The sequence below is a fragment of the Leopardus geoffroyi genome, chromosome B1 (genome assembly GCF_018350155.1).
Source record: "Leopardus geoffroyi isolate Oge1 chromosome B1, O.geoffroyi_Oge1_pat1.0, whole genome shotgun sequence".
In the NCBI taxonomy this organism is placed as follows: Eukaryota; Metazoa; Chordata; class Mammalia; order Carnivora; family Felidae; genus Leopardus; species Leopardus geoffroyi.
Window position 1 is genome coordinate 75938200 of NC_059327.1, and position 16333 is coordinate 75954532.

Genomic DNA, 16333 nt, shown 5'->3' on the forward strand with positions numbered 1-16333 from the left:
AAAAATTAAAAAAAAAAATAAAAATAAAAATAAATAATAGACAGTTCAATGTGGGCAGGGAAGACTCTAGGAATGACTTTTAAAGATTGGTTCTTATTTTACAAGCTTCTTCTGGTCTGTTAGGAGACTGTCTTGAAGGTCAAGGATCTCAGATATCATCCTTGGGTTTACACCATCCTGCTTCCCACATCCATTTCTTGGCTTCCCCAGGTCCTACTAGCATATGCAGAAGCTAATAAAGATCAGGAAGTCCAGTTTCATAGGCCCTAATAATGACTCTAAATTCCTCAGAAAACATTTGGAGATCCTCCCCGGGCTTAGGAAATTTTTTAACTATGGCCCTTAGTTTGGTATTTGACCAAGGAATAAAAGATATCTGAGGAGGATCTCCTATAACCTTGAGTAGTTTTATTATTAAAGGTAGCTGTTTAATAGTCTCTTCAGAATGGAAAGTCAATTCAGACAAAGAGTTAATAAAGCATGAGTACTCAGGTAAAGAAGGATAAAGGAATGCAGTAGGAATCACGTAGGTCTTATTATTGTTTTAGGTACCTCTCGTGTTTTTAATTTTTCATTAGCCTTTTGTAACAAATCTTTTAATGAAGCTATTTTGGAATTCTGAAGCCTTTTAGAAGCTTCTGTATACTGATTAAAATTGGTATTCCATTCTCTTTGTTTAATTTGGGAACACATGCTTTCAACTGCACTTCCTTTTTTTTTTTTTTTTTTCCAACGTTTATTTATTTTTGGGACAGAGAGAGACAGAGCATGAACGGGGGAGGGGCAGAGAGAGAGGGAGACACAGAATTGGAAACAGGCTCCAGGCTCTGAGCCATCAGCCCAGAGCCCGACGCGGGGCTCAAACTCACAGACCGCGAGATCGTGACCTGGCTGAAGTCGGACGCTTAACCGACTGCGCCACCCAGGCGCCCCCCCCTTTTTTTTTTTAATGTTGATTTTGAGAGAGAGAGAAAGAGAGAGAGCATGTGCATGCACAGGCATGAGTGGGGAAGGGCAGAAAGAGAGAGAGAAAGAGAGAATCCCAAGTAGCCTCCACACTTCAGGGCAGAGTCAATACAGAGCTCAATTTCACAAACTATGAGATCAACTGAGCAACCCAGGCACCCTCAACAGCATTTCTTTCTTTTTTTTTTTTTTTTTTTTCAACGTTTATTTTATTTTTGGGACAGAGAGAGACAGAGCATGAACGGGGGAGGGGCAGAGAGAGAGGGAGACACAGAATCGGAAACAGGCTCCAGGCTCTGAGCCATCAGCCCAGAGCCCGACGCGGGGCTCGAACTCACAGACCGCGAGATCGTGACCTGGCTGAGGTCGGACGCTTAACCGACTGCGCCACCCAGGCGCCCCACAACTGCATTTCTTAAATGAATGATCTTGTCTAACTAGAACATCCCCCATAATGGGCATTGCAATCTGTACTGTTTTTAGTAAGATTTTGCCATTTTTGTAGATATTTATAGCTTTTGGGACTATATAGTTCTTAGACAAAATAAGCAGGTATGCTGGAAGGTGGTACACTTGATTCTTTGGACTTTAAGGATCTATCTATCTATCTATGCCTTTGGCTCTCTTGGATATAACACCTAATAAGGTTATGGCACTGGGCTAGAAACTGTGTGATGTTTTACAATGTACCTCATTGTATGTAAATTTTCTTGAGGCTAGTAGATAATCCAGTGTCAACCTAAGGCATTCCGTGACCAACTTATCCAAACACAGGAGTCTTCCAGTTAGGTGGCAAGTACTCTCACAGCTTTTAAGTACTTGATCTGTGCCTGCCAATATTGTGACTGCTTCCAAGATTCCCACTAGCAATAGCCTTTATCTACACAAAACAAGACAAACATGTGCACCTTAATATGTTGGTAATAACCAAGAGATGTTAATGCATTCTTGCTGACAGAAGGACCTTCCCACCTTGGAAGTTAGAACAGAGGAAGGATTGAACAAGCATACCTCAACAAATGGGCGCTGTGGATGGGGGGCTCCACATAAACGGTAACCATGAACTCCTACCAGCAGTTCCCACCTGGATCTTAGGAGAGAATCAAGGGCTGAGGGTTTCCATCAATTACATGATAATTGCACCCTGAACTACCAGCAGCTCCCAATGTGGAACTGACCAGAAAGCCAATTAGATCAGGATCTTGATGCAAAAACAATAGAGCTCAGAACTGAGAGGAACTTACTCATGGCTATCAGAAATGGAGAGAAAGACAGAACTCAGAAGGATCTGTAGTACCATTCCTGTGTTTCTCATAGTCTCTGAATGCTACCAGAAGTTCACTTTGGATTTCATCTCTGCCACCAAATCTGTTTTAAAAGAAATTCAATTGTATGAATTTAAAGACTTGACCTATTTCGATGATTCATTGATTCATGAATTGGGCAACATTCCATGTAGCAAATAGAAAGGAGCTCCAAGGAGCTTTACAAAATGGGAGGCTTTTATACGCAGAAGGAGAAAAAGAGTAGATTATTTCAGGCAAGGTCACATGATATTTCATTGTAGTTTTGATTTGTATTTCCCTGATGATGAGTGATGTTGAGCATCTTTTTATGTATCTGTTAGTCATCTGGATATCATCTTTGGAAAAATACCTATTCATGTCTTCTGCCCATTTCTTAACTGGATTATTTTTTTTTTGGGTGTTGAGTTTGCTAAATTCTTTATAGATTTTTGGATACTAACTCTTTATCAGATATGAAATATGACCTTTTTTTGTGCAGAACACTTTCTTTCCCCCATACTGCCTCTCATGACTGTTTAAGACAAAGGTTAATATCTGTAATGTATTGAATTATATTAACTGTATGCGAGAAAATCCAAAATAATCTTAGCATTAAAAAGTAGAAGTTGGGGCACCTGGGTGGCTCAGTTGGTTGAGCATCCAACTTTAGCTCAGGTCATGATCTCAGGGTTCACGAATTCAAGTCCCACATTGGGCTCTCTGCAGTCATTGTGGAGCCTGTGTCAGATCCTCTGTCTCCCTCTACCTCTGTCCCTTCCCTGTTCATGAGCTCTCTCTTTCTCTCTCCCAAAAAATAAACATTTTTTTTAAGTAGAAGTTTATTTCTCACATAAATGAATTCTAGATATTTGAGGTCTAATAGGTATGCCTTCTCTGTAATTACCAGGTGTTCAGGCTCCTAGTTTGTTAATATTTGGCATCCATCTTGTGGTTAAAGATGGCTGCTCCAGTTTCAGCCATTATACTCAAATTCTAACCCACAGAAGAAAGAGGTGAAGAATGGTGTGCCTCTTTTCTTTAAAACATTTCTCTGACTTGGCACACACCATTTCCCATTGGCCAGAATTTAGTCACATGGCCATGCCTGGTGTCATGGAACACTGGACAATGTAGTCTTTATTGTTGATGACCAAACACTAAGGAGATAACAGATACTGGAGGAAACAAGCAGTTCCTGCCACTGTGCTTCTCCTCTGTTCTCTCTTATATCATATATCCTCCTATCTTGCCCACTTCCAGGGTAAATGACTTGGCCTGATTTGCTCTGGACTTTGCTAATATTTGCACTGAAAGTTCTAGGTCCCAGGAACCACCTATCACTCCCCAGTCTACAGTCATGTATAAGCAAACTGGGATGATAGTCACCCTATGTCATCTCTGCCTTGGATCTTATTAAATCACAAGCTCCTTGAGGAATAGACAGACCAGTGTCTGCTTTACTGTCACATTCTCAGTACCCAGCACAGTGCTCCACACATAGTATGCACTCAATAAATAGCAAATATTTACATTGTGCCTTTTATGTTCCAGAACTGTTCTAAGTTCTTTACATATGTATTATGAGGTGAATTGTGTCACTCACCTCCACCTAATTCCTGTGTTAAAGTCCCACTACCTCCAGAATGTGACCTTATTTGCTCACAGAGTAGCTACAGATATAATTATTTAAGATGAGGTCATACTGGTATAGGGTGAGCCTCTAATCCAATAAGACTGGTGTCCTTATAAAAAGGTCAAGTTCAGGGGCGCCTGGGTGGCTCAGTCGGTTAAGCGTCTGACTTCAGCTCAGGTCATGATCTTGCAGTTTGTGAGTTCGAGCCCTGCGTCAGGCTCTGTGCTGACAAGTTGGAGCCTGGAGCCTGCTTCGGATTCTATGTCTCCCTTTCTCTCTCTGCCCCTCCCTTGCTCATGCTCTGTCTCTGTCTCTGTCTCTGTCTCTATCTCTTTCTCCCTCAAAAATAAATAAATAAACTTTAAAAGAAAGGTGAAAATTGGACACAGAGATATGTGTCCAATGTATACGGGGAGACCACCATGTAAAGACTGGAGTTACACAGCCATAAGCCAAGGAACTACATGAAGCATGGGGAGATGCCTGGAATAGATAGTTCCCTAGAACCTTCAGACAGGGTTCAGCCCTCCCAACACATTCATCTTGGACTTCTAGACTCCAGAACAGTGAGACAATAAATTTCTGTTGTCTAAGCCACTCAGTTTATGGTAGTTTATTATGGCAGCCTCAACAAACTAATATATTAACTCACTTTAATCCTCACAAGTCTCTTGTGAGATAGCCATTATTATTGTCCCTATTTTACAGAGGAGGAAACTGAGGCACACAACAATTAAGAAAACCAAAGAAATTGCCAAGGAAAAATAAAGTGAAAGATATGGACAAACTGAAAGAAAGGAGGGAGGAAGGAAAGAAGAAATTTTTGAGAAGTTAAAATGTAGAAAAAAAAAAGAAAAAAAAATGTAGACAGGAATAAAGACAATGAAGTGGTGAAGGAAAAGGATTATAATTTCACTTGGCCGAAGGCTATTAGAAGCTCTAGGTCACTGTATATAAACCACTAACATTTCTCTTTTTCAGATGTGTCAAGAATTTGAATAAAAATGTCCTTCTGTCAGGAAATGAACTCTCATTTTTGACACTTTCATGTATTTTATTATGTTTTGAACCTGAAGCTACAGCTCCTGAGAGCCCTGGTCTTGATTTTGCAATATAGGCTTCATTTTTATTTGAAGAGAGGGACTAATAATAATCGCTTGTTCCATGAATGTGACTTTGAGAGATTTGGATTTTATGCCCACATGCTTTATGGATTTGTTTTTGTTGGATGCAATAGTACTTTTTTTTAAAAAGCTATTATATGTTACACTTCTTACTCTAGTTTCATACATACTTACACACACACATATGTATATGTGTGTATATATACATGTATGCATGTGTGTATATATATGTATGCATGTGTGTATGTACATATAGAGGTATATGTACATGTATTCCCATGAAGAAAGCCATAGCTGAAGTGCAAAGTTGGAGGCTGTACCCTATGAAGAGGGGGATTAACCCATAAAAATGCAGTATACACATTATATCAGAGATCTTTCTTTTGGTGGTGCTATGTCTCCAATCAGAAGAATATGTGGGTCTGGAAATGAGGGGGTGGGAACAGGAGCAGCCTCACTTACCATCACTCCCAATAATCTACTGAGTTATCCTTCTTGGGCTCTATAGGATTAGAGGTACTGGTTGTCATTAGAGGCATGCTTTCACCAGAGGCTACAACAAGGGTCCAATTGAATTACAAACTATGACTATCATCTGGGCACTTTGAGCCCCTTGTGGCCAGAGGCCAGCAGGTGAGAATAGTGACCACTGTGGCAGGGAGAATTAACTCCGATCAACAGCGGGAGGTAAGGCTGAATTTACATAATGGGAACAGAGAGGCTTATGTTCGGAACTCAGATGACCCACTTGGTCATCTTCTTGGTTCTCCTTTGGTCAACTGTAATTGTGAACAGACAAGTGAAACAACCCCAGACTGAGAAGGATATGATTCCTAGGGGCTAAGACAACCTGATCATGAAAGGTTGGTAAGCCACCAAGACCAGCAGAGGTGGTAGCCGAGGGAAAGAGGGATCTAGAATGGATAGTGGAGAAGAGAGGCTAGGACAGCTAGTGCAGGCCCTAAGACCAAGTGCAGTGACGGTGGTTAACCTGAGCTACTCCTGCATGTGGATGGAGAAGTAGATTTGCATGGGACAAGGACTGAACCATGGCAGACACAGAGAGGTGCTGCTCCCTTCCAGAAAGCTCTTGCTGCCCACGTATGAAGAAGTGGTAAGCTGACAGCCTCTGGTTGGTAGCTTCTTCAGTGTCTGCCTTAGCTTCCAAGCAGCCTTAGCTAGTGACTGAGCAAGGGCCTATTCATTTACATGCCTGGACCAGCAGAGGCTTTGTCAGGTCTGTGTAGTGGTTCCCCTTGTTCAGTATTTCTGTCTCCCTTCTCCTTTTCACAGATGTTCCTCTCAAATAAATTTCTTGCACCTCTAATTCTATTTCAGTGACTGATTGCAGAGGATCCCAAACCAGCACATGCTGCATGACAAACCACCACCAAACCTCAGCAATGTGAAACATTAAGCATGTCTTACTGCTTATGAGGTTACAGGCCAGCCGGGCAAGTTTTGGTCTGAGGTCACTTATGTGTCTGCAGTCAGCTGGTGCACAGATAGGCAGCTCTGCCGGTTGCAATTGGCTTCTGTCTCAGCTTTGGGGGTTGTTGGCTATGGGCTGGTTGAGGTGGCTTCCACTGGGACAACTGGTCTTTCCCTCACATAGCATCTCGTTCCCTGGTCCTCTCACCTCGGCTTGCTCACATGGTGGTAAAAGGCTCTCGAGAGAGCAAGCTGAAGCAAGCAGGGCCTCTTGAGGACATGGAAGTCACACACTGTCATTTTTGCCATATTCTTTTGGCCAGAGCAAATCTGAAAGCTGGCCCAACTTCATTGGGTAGGGAACCACATCTTGTTGAAGGGGATACAAAGTCACATTGTAAAGTATAGGAAGAGGGACACATAAAGAAATGGGGCCATTTTCACAAGCTATCACTAGGAGAATGCACTAGAAAACAGAAACTATAGCTACCGCAGTTTACTACACTTTGCTTTTTGCTTTTTAATTCTTTTAATATAATGAAAAGCAGACAGAAAATGTGGAGAATACGGTTAGCACTCACTAAATTGTTTTTTTTTTTAACGTTTATTTATTTTTGAGACAGAGAGACACAGAGCATGAATGGGGGAGGGTCAAAGAGAGGGAGACACAGAATCTGAAACAGGCTCCAGGCTCTGAGCTGTCAGCACAGATCCTGATGTGGGGCTCGAACTCACGGACCGCGAGATCATGAGTCATTCACTCAACCGACTGAACCACCCAGGCACCCCCAGTTAACACTCATTAAATCACCATCATACTTTAATGAATCTTAAAATTCTGTCATAGTTGGTTCGGATATTTTAAGAAACAAACTTTGAAGATACTATATACCTCTGTCCATCCTTGCTTTTTCTTTTTTGAGGTCTTCCGCTATAAATTTTAAATTCCAAATACTTACTTTTTATTTAAGTTAAAGGCCTTGAGACTCATGCCTTCTGGTGATTCAGCAGGAAAAAGGAATTATGAAAAGGAATTCTATTCATTCAGTCATTAAACAAATATTTATTATGTCTTCTATTGGCCAAGCACTGTGCTACATATGTATTGATATAGTACATTCTTACTTTTTGGTAGCATTCTATTCAATACACAGTTTTATTACAGGCTATATATCTCAAGTGAGAAGGAAAGAACATTTCCTTTATAATCGGGGCTCTTTTTCAATACCTTTTACAAAAAAAAAAATTAATACCTTAAAGCTTTGATGGTGAATCGTGTTCTCTTAGTCTGTAAATTTGTATTCCAAGTTTCTTAACATTTTCCCTCTATGGGTTTGGCTCTTGTGTCACTTGGGTGAGTAGGATGTTTCGGCATGTTTATTTAGTTGCTAGCTGGCCACGCCTTTGGTTTTCTTTTACATGATTAAATTGTTATCACTTGTAACTCCCATCTGGTTTCTCTACTTTAAAATGATGACTTCAGAGTGCACTGCTCTCACTGGTCCTTATTTTCTGTGCTTTTATGGTGATATATATATATTTATACATAGACATTTAAATAACAGCCTTATTGACATAAAATTTACATATCATAAAATTTATCCCTTAGTACATTCACAGAGTTGTGCAACCATTGCCACTATCTGATTTTATGGTATTATCCTGACCTCAAAAAGAAATCCTGTACCTATTAGCTGCAACTCCCCTTTCTCCTCTGCCCTCGCAGCTCTGATCTACTTTCTGTCTCTATGGCTTAACCTACTGTGGACATTTCATTTAAACAGAATAATACATCACAGCAGTCTTTTGTCTCTGTCTTCTTTAACCTAGCACAATGTTTTCGAGGCTCATCCATGTTGTAGCTTGTAGCAGTACTTCATTCATTTTTATGGCTAAATAATATTGCATTGTATAGGTATTCCACATTTTCTTTGTCCATTCACTAATTGATGAACATTTAGTTGTATTCACTTTTGGGCTATTATGAAGAACGCCACTATGAGCATTCATGAACAATATTTTGTATGGATGTGTTTTCATTTCTTTGGGGCATATACCTACAAGTAGAATTGCTGCATTAAGTGGTAGCCCTAGGGGCACCTGGGCGGCTCAGTCGGTTAAGCATCTGATTTTCGCTCAGGTCATAATCTCGTGGTTTGTGAGTTCAAGCTCCACATTGGGCTGTCTGCTGTCGGCACAGAGCCTCTGTCTCCCTCTCTCTGCTCCTCCCTCACATGCACGAGCGCACACACATTTTCTCTCTCTCTCTCTCAAAGGTAAATAAACATTTAAAAGAAAGGTAACTCTATGTTTAACTTTTTGAGGAACTGCCAATTTGTTTTTGAAAGTGGCTGCACCATTTTACATTCCTGCCACCTATGTATGAGGGTTGTAATATCTCCACATTCTTATCAACACTTATTATTATCTATATTTTTATCTTAGCCATCCTAGGAGGTGTGAAGTAATGTTTCATCAAGATTTTGACTTACAATTCCCTAATTACTATTGACGTTGAACATCTTTCATGTTCTTATTGGCCATTTGTGTATCTTCTTTGGAGTATATCCATCTTTAAATTGAGCTAATTTTTAAAAAATGTTTGAGTTGTAAGTTCTTTATATATTCTTTTTTTTAATGTTTATTTATTTTTGAGAGAGAGAGAGAGAGAGGGAGGGAGGGAGGGAGGTGTGAATGGGGGAGGGGCAGAGAGAGGGAGACACAGAATCAAAGCAGGCTCCAGGCTCTGAGCTGTCAGCACAGAGCCTGATGCAGGGCTTGAACCCACGAACCCCAAGATCATGACCTGAGCTGAAGTCAGTTGTTTAACTGACTGAGCTACCTAGGTACCCCTAGTTCTTTATATATTCTGAATATAAGAATATATTTCCTTTCCGTTGTAATATAATTCTTTTCTGTTGAATTACCTTGGCACCCTTATCTCAGGTCATATCTTTACTATAGAATTTACCAAATTTTGCCTTGTTTTGTAGTCAACTAGATGAATCTTTATCTGTCATTGGGGAATAGGGAATATGTTTTGTTCATTTAAAATGAGAAAACCGGGGTGCTTGGCTGGCTCAGTTGTTGGAGCATGTGATTTCTCCATCTCAGGGTCATGAGTTTGGCCCCATGTTGAGCATGGAGCCTATTCTAAAAAAATGGTTAAGGGGTACCTGGGTGGCTCAGTCGGTTGGGTGACCGACTTCTGGCTCAGGTCATGATCTCACAGCTTGTGAGTTCTAGCCCCGCGTGGGGCTCTGTGCTGATGGCTCAGCGCCTGGAGCCTGCTTCAGATTCTGTGTCTCCCTCTCTCTCTGCCCCTCCCCCATGCACACTGTCTCTCTCAAAAATAAATAAACATTAAAAAAAATGGTTAAGAGAGTAAATTTTATGTTAAAAAATAAAAATAAATAAAATGACAACACCTGTATGAAAAAAACTTACCATAGGGCCTGAAAGTAAATATTTCTTTCCCTCTTTTGAGTCTCCCCAGAGCACTTAGTGTGGTATTTGGCACACGCTGGCTCTCACAAATGTTTGCTGGATGTCAAGTGCACTCTGAAAGAAGGATGTGGGTTCCTGAGGGTCTGATTGGATGGGAGATCCAGAACACATTCAGGCCTTTTCAAACTAAGAATCTGAGTCACATCAGAGACTGACTCCCAACAGTTTAGTGAAGCTGTATTGTTGTCAGAGTAGGGGCCTCCAAGTGATTCTTAATCCTTGAAGGTAAGTGAGAAGCAGGCTTTCACTCAAAGTGAACCCAAACACTGACAACAACCCGACAGGCCCAGAAATTTTTTTTTTCCTAGTTTAATTTCAAATTCTCAAGGTGTCTACTTATTTAACTGCTTATGCAATAATAAAATTTTTACTTGTGGATTTGACCTCAATTCCACGAAATCGATTGTGGTTCTTATCAGCCTAAAAGCAGAAAGATTTTCTCAGGCAGCAACAACTACTATTGAAAAGGCAAAGAGACAGCGCTCAGCTATGGCAAGCAATTCTATTTTCAGTGACCCTTTTCTCCCTTTCTTTTTCCCTCTCACATGCTGAACATCACAAACTCTCACAATCTCTCAGAAATAGAGCAAGAGGCTGGAGATAAAGCCCTGTTTATTCCACCAGGGAGTTTCCTACCAGTTCATGTCGAGGCAACGTACCTGCTTGTCGCTTGGGTTTCTTTTCCTGAGATTCCAGGATCTGCCCCTCTCTTTGAAAATGTGTGTACGTGAAAGTCCTGAACCTAAGATGTGTACTATACAGAGATACACACAATACGTTTCTTACACAGTTCTTTTCATCTTTGAAAAACGTTCACAGGGGTAGGTCTGGCAGCTAAGTGCTTCAAATTAGTTTCTGACTCCAGCACCAGTGCTCCTGACACCTCACCAAATCACCTCCCAACAAATAATCAGGTACATGGCTCTTAAAGCCATTTTCTTCCAGGGACTGTGGTCACCTCCCAAGTCTAAAATAACTAGAATCCAGTGAGGCTGGGATTAAAAAAAAAAAAATCTCTTTTTAAATTAGGCTCTATATTTTAGAGCAGTTTTAGGTTTATAGCAAAATTGAGCTGAAGACTGAGATTTCACTCCCCTAGGCACAGCCTCCCTCATCATCAACATCCCCAGAGAGAGATCCATTTGTTACAACTGAGGAACCTACACTGACACATCATAATCACCCAAAGCCCACGGTTTACATCGGGATTCACTGGGTGTTGTACACGTATGAGTTTGGACAAATATATTGATATGTATTCACCATTACAATATCATACAGAATCATTTCACTGCCCTAAAAATCCTCTGTGTTCTGGAGAGACTCCATTTAAGAAGGTGAAAAGAGAGGAAAAGAAAAAAGCGTGCAGCTCATAGGCTTGAGCAAACTCTCAAGTTTGTTCCCAAGTTCAGGGCTCCCAGCAGACCGGTCTCTCCACGTCCAGCCCCGGGAAGGTTGTTCTTCTTCTCTTCTTCTTCTTCTTCTTCTTCCTCCTCCTCCTCCTCCTCCTCCCCCCCTCCCCCTCCTTCTTCCCCTCCTCCTCCCCCTCCCCCCTCCTCCTCCCCCTCCCCCTCCTCCTCCCCCTCCCCCCTCCTCCTCCCCCTCCCCCCTCCTCCTCCCCCTCCTCCACCTTTATTTAAGTGTCTAGCAAATGGGTTTCCTGTTGACACTGGGATGTTGTGAAAGGGCAGGAAGAGGCCACACCACCTCCTCTTTTCCCCTTCCTATCCCATTTATGTATTTTGTACACGTTTGTTTTGGTCGAGCAGGCGGTTCCAGCGTGTGGCTATGGGGCGGTCCCAGAGGCGGTAACCCCTCCCCGAGGAGGCGAGGCCCGGCCACAACCCGCCCCATCCCGGCTCCAACTCTGCGGGGCGGGGAAGGGAAGGAGGAAGGGGGAAGAGAGTGGGAGAGAGAAAGCTGGGAGAAGGAGGCCGCCGGTGCGCCGCGAGGAGGCGGGGAAACCGGCCCGAGCTCGGCCGCTCCCCCGCGGGCAGCAGGTGGAGTCCGCAGAGGTGGTAGCCGCCGCCGCCGCCGCCGCCTCCCCCGGGGCCCGAGGGCGCTGGCGTGCAGCGCCGGGTGCTCGCGGACCCAGCACCAAGGCCCACGGCTCGCTCGCCGTTCCGGGGCTGCGTCTCCGCGCCTCGTCCATGGCTGAGGGCCGGCGGCGGGAGGACGAGGAGGAAGAGCTGCGCGAGCGCCGCGAGCTCGGGGGCCCGCGCCGCGCCCGGGGCCGTGCGCTGTCCGGCCACTCGGCCGCAGGTGAGGGGCGTGGGGAGCGCGAGGGGGCGCGGAGGAGGGGGGGACGGGCGCCCCGGGGCCGCGCAGGTCCTGCCCGGGACTGCGGCGGCTCCCTCACCCGCCCGGGTGGGGCGGGCTCCTTTAACTGCAAGGCGAGACGCAGGGAGAGTAGAGTGGCTTTTCCATCCTCATCCTCACTTGCGGGCCGAGCCTGAGGAAATTCAAACTGGTCTCTCTACCTGCTAGTGGTCCCGGAGCCGAAACTACAGGTGTTTCGTACGCAGTAAATCCAGGAGCTCCTGATTTGGGCCCGGGTGATTACTTATCTCTAGATGAGTCAGAAGCCGGCGAAGAATTCTCTGGGTCTGGCAGTCTCGGGGGACGACACCCCTCCCGTCGGGTTTGCCTGCGCTGCGGCTACCTGGTCGAACCACGTGCTGATAGTCTGGGCTGGTTTCCTGTCTCCTGAACTTCGGACCTTTGATTATTCCCTACCCCCCACCGCCCGAGCTCACCATTATCTCTATAGCACTTGCTTTGAGCTCACCATTATCTCTATAGCACTTGCTTTTGAGTTTTTAGGTGAGCCCCCAACCAGTCCAGGAGGTAGCCTGCCAAAAGGCAGTTCATTTGGACTGAGACTCATTGCTGAGTCTATAGTTACTTTTGTGGGTTTTTAAAATGTTTTTTTGGGTGCACGAAGGCGGCTCGGATCAATAGTTTGGAACTTAAGTGGAGGAGTGAATAAGTGTGGATCCACACCCCTTCCCTCTTCCTGGGCAGTTTTTCAGTCAAACATAGTGAGAGGAAGTTCTTTGGCCTTTGGTTTCAACTGGATAAGCCATGTATCTACAAACTAGAGTGACAACAATCCTAGGGAGCTGACAACAAGAGGGAGATAGAGAAGTGAGAAGGATTCAGATGAGAACGATTCATTAAAGCCTCTTTGGAAATTGGAACATAGTAAACATTCCACCAAGTCATGGGGAAGCTTTTCTGTGTGGCTCCCTTAGCCTGAAAGTTGGAGAATTAGAAGATAACAGGTCTGTGGGGAAACAATGAGGGATAGAAGGGGTGAAAGGAGAGAATTTGATGGAACATAAATTGTCAATTTGATGCTCTTGGTAGGAGCTTGGAACCTTAAAAATAATTCTTTATGCCCATCACTAGGATTTTCCATCAAAATAAGGCATTTGATTTTATGCATGAATACCAGTTGTTTTGAAAATAATTGATAGTTTTGTTTAGTATAATCCAGACTAATGAAATAATGGGTAATTGCTGGATGTGAATTAATATTTCTTGCGAGAATACAATGAAAAAACTTTACAAAGATGTACCTCTGTTGAATTGCTGATTTAAACAGCATAGGCTGCCTTCGATTCCTACTACTTCCTTCACCAAAACGCTTCACTTTGTCAAATGGACTGTATTGTGAAGAGCTGTAAAGGATGTTGGAGGTCAGACTAGATATGCTCCAGATATGTGTTCATCATTTAGTTGCAATATGTGTATTTATTCCAAGGCTGGCAGAAGCTTTTCTAGATTCTGTGGTAATACTTTGCTACGCTTTCACTCAGAAATTGGTGTTTGCAGTTTCTAACCACGTAATATGCCTTGACTCCATTAAGGGGTGAAGGACAGATTATAGAGTGGGCAGAGGGTTAAACTTGCAACATTTGGTCTTCTTTTTTCCCCGGATACATTATTTAGTAGTTCACATTTCTTTAGAGGCTGTCCTCCTCTTTCCCCTCATTAGTTAACTGTGTTTTTCAGACACCATCGCATTCCTTACCAAGCTTGGGCATTTGTTAGTTACAGTTGTGCTAGATGTTGTTCTGTATCCAAGTGAGAGTGTGAACTGACCCAGAAGTTTAATGTTTCTTCTGCTTAACGTCTGTCTTTCTAATCTTTCACCTCTCCAGTTCTCAGACTTCCTCCCTCCCCCATCATTTTACAATCTAGATTTTTTCTTTGATCTCACATAACTTGACACCATACATTTGGGGTTTATGGACTTAAGGGAGTCTGTGAACTCCTTCTTTCCCTGCTAAACTTAGGTGTGGTTGTGAAGGTGTGTTTATTTACTTTTGCAATGTACATTCAGAAGAGCATATAAAACCTGTAAATTATAAAGTGAAACTCCTGTAACCTGTGCCCAAGTCGAGAAATAGAATATTGTCAGTTCCTTAGAAGCAGATCTGATCCCTCCTGGTTCTGGTCCCTTCCTTCCCCTTGAGGGAACGAACTTAAATTTTGATTTTTGCGATTGTTTCCTTGCTTTTCTGTATGGTCTTACCTGTATGCATATACATACACATATATATTTCTATACAATGTTGGTTTACTTATTTTAAAACTTCATATGACTAATGGGGCGCCTGGGTGGCTCCGACTTCCGCTCAGGTCATGATTTCCTGGGTTTGTGAGTTCAAGCCCCGGGTCGGGCTCTGTGCTGACAGCTCAGCCTGGAGCCTGCTTTGGACTCTGTGTCTCCCTCTTTCTCTGCCCCTTCCCTGCTTGTGCTCTGTCTCTCTCAAAAAATAAACATTGAAAAAAAAAAACCTGCATATGAGTGGAACCATCCGATATGTATTCTTTAGTGTTACACTCTTTTCACTCAATACTGTTTGTGAGATTTATTCATATTGTTATGTGCACTTGTAGTTTATTTTCACTGCATAAATATATCCTGGTTTTTGTCTGTCATTTTTATTGATTTGTTGGTGTTCTGACTCCGGAATCTCCACTTTTGTTTGTTGCATGTGTTGCAAATGTCTTCTTCCACTCTGCAGCTTATTTCTAAAGTTTTCATTATACTTTCTTTTGATGTGGAAATTCTTAATTTTAATGCAGATGTATTTATGAATCTTTCTCTTAACTGTTAGTGGCCTTCTTCCCTCTCTGTCACCCTTGGTTAAGAATGCTTTCTCTACCCCAAGGTCATGAAGATAATCTCCTAATCTCCTGCATTTCCTAAAAGTCTTAAAGCTTTCTTCAGACTCTCAAATGGGTCTGAGACCCTCCGGCTGACCTCCAGCATTTTTATATTGTTTCTCAAAAGGGCAGAGAATGCAAAATTCGTTGACCTCCCCTAATCACCAGGAAGAGTGGTAGGAATTTAGTAGGGTTTAATAAATACTAAATATATTTATTCTTTCCGTATGTTGATGTCTTTACGGTAAACTCTGGCAGGATTGGGGCATCTGGGTGACTCAGTTAAGCCTCCCGCTTTGGCTTAGGTCATGATCCCAAAGTTCGTGAGTTCAAGCCCCAAGTCGGGCTTGCTACTGTCAGCACAGAGCCCACTTGGGATCCTCTGTCTCCTTTTCTCTCTGCCTCTCCCTCACTCACTCTTGCTGTCTCTCTCTCTCAAAAAAAAAAAATAAATAAAAAAATAAACCTTTAAAAAAAAAAAGGAAACTGGGGCGCCTCAGTGGCTCAGTTGGTTAAGCCTCTGACTTTAGGTCAGGTCATGATCTCTAAGTTTGTGAGTTCGAGCCCTGGGTTGGGCTCTGTGCTGACAGCTGGGAGCATGGAGCCTGTTTCAGATTCTGTGTCTCCCCGCCTCTCTCTACCCTGCTCCTGCTCTAAGAATAAATATTAAAAAAGAAAATTAAAAAGAAATTTATTTTAAGTCCCACGGAAACTGGCTACATTTACATGTTGTTTAAAAATTCTGCATTCACGGGGTGCCTGGGTGGCTCAGTCTGTTGAGCATAGGACTCTTGATTTTGGCTCAAGTCTTGATCCCAGGGTTGTGGGATCAAGCCCCGCATTGGGCTCCACACTGAACGTGCACCCTGCTTTAGATTCTTTCAAAAAAAAAAAAAAAAAATTCTTTCTCTTTCCCTCTGCCCCTCTCCCCGGCTCACGTGCATGCTTTCTCTCTCTCTCTCTCTCTCTCTCTCTCAAAAAATTAAACAAAAATCCTGTATTCACCAAGTTCTTTGAGAAGACCTGTGTAGTTATCACCATCAGTATAATATGTGCAAAACGGTGTAGAAAATACATGGAATACAAACATATTTATAAAATAGGCTCCCTGATTTAAAAGGACATGTCATAGAATTGGGGAAGGTAAAGCTGATACTTTATTTTTTGAAAATTCCAGCATAATTAATGTAGTGTTATATTAGTTTCAG

The 16333-nt window shown here is 42.8% G+C and overlaps 1 protein-coding gene across 4 annotated transcripts in view; it reads left to right on the forward strand.

The window, feature by feature from the left end:
- The first annotated feature begins 11824 nt into the window (after positions 1–11824).
- The window catches only part of SH3D19 (SH3 domain containing 19), a 185038-nt gene continuing 180529 nt past the window's right edge, over positions 11825–16333 (forward strand). For 3 of the 4 annotated variants that reach the window (XM_045465852.1, XM_045465848.1, XM_045465862.1), the window contains exon 1: positions 11829–12209. In XM_045465852.1, coding sequence (XP_045321808.1) covers positions 12098–12209 — 112 coding nt within the window. In that variant the 5' untranslated portion in view covers positions 11829–12097. Of the gene's footprint in view, positions 12210–16333 lie in introns of all 4 variants that reach the window. The other variant, XM_045465841.1, reaches the window with a different exon arrangement.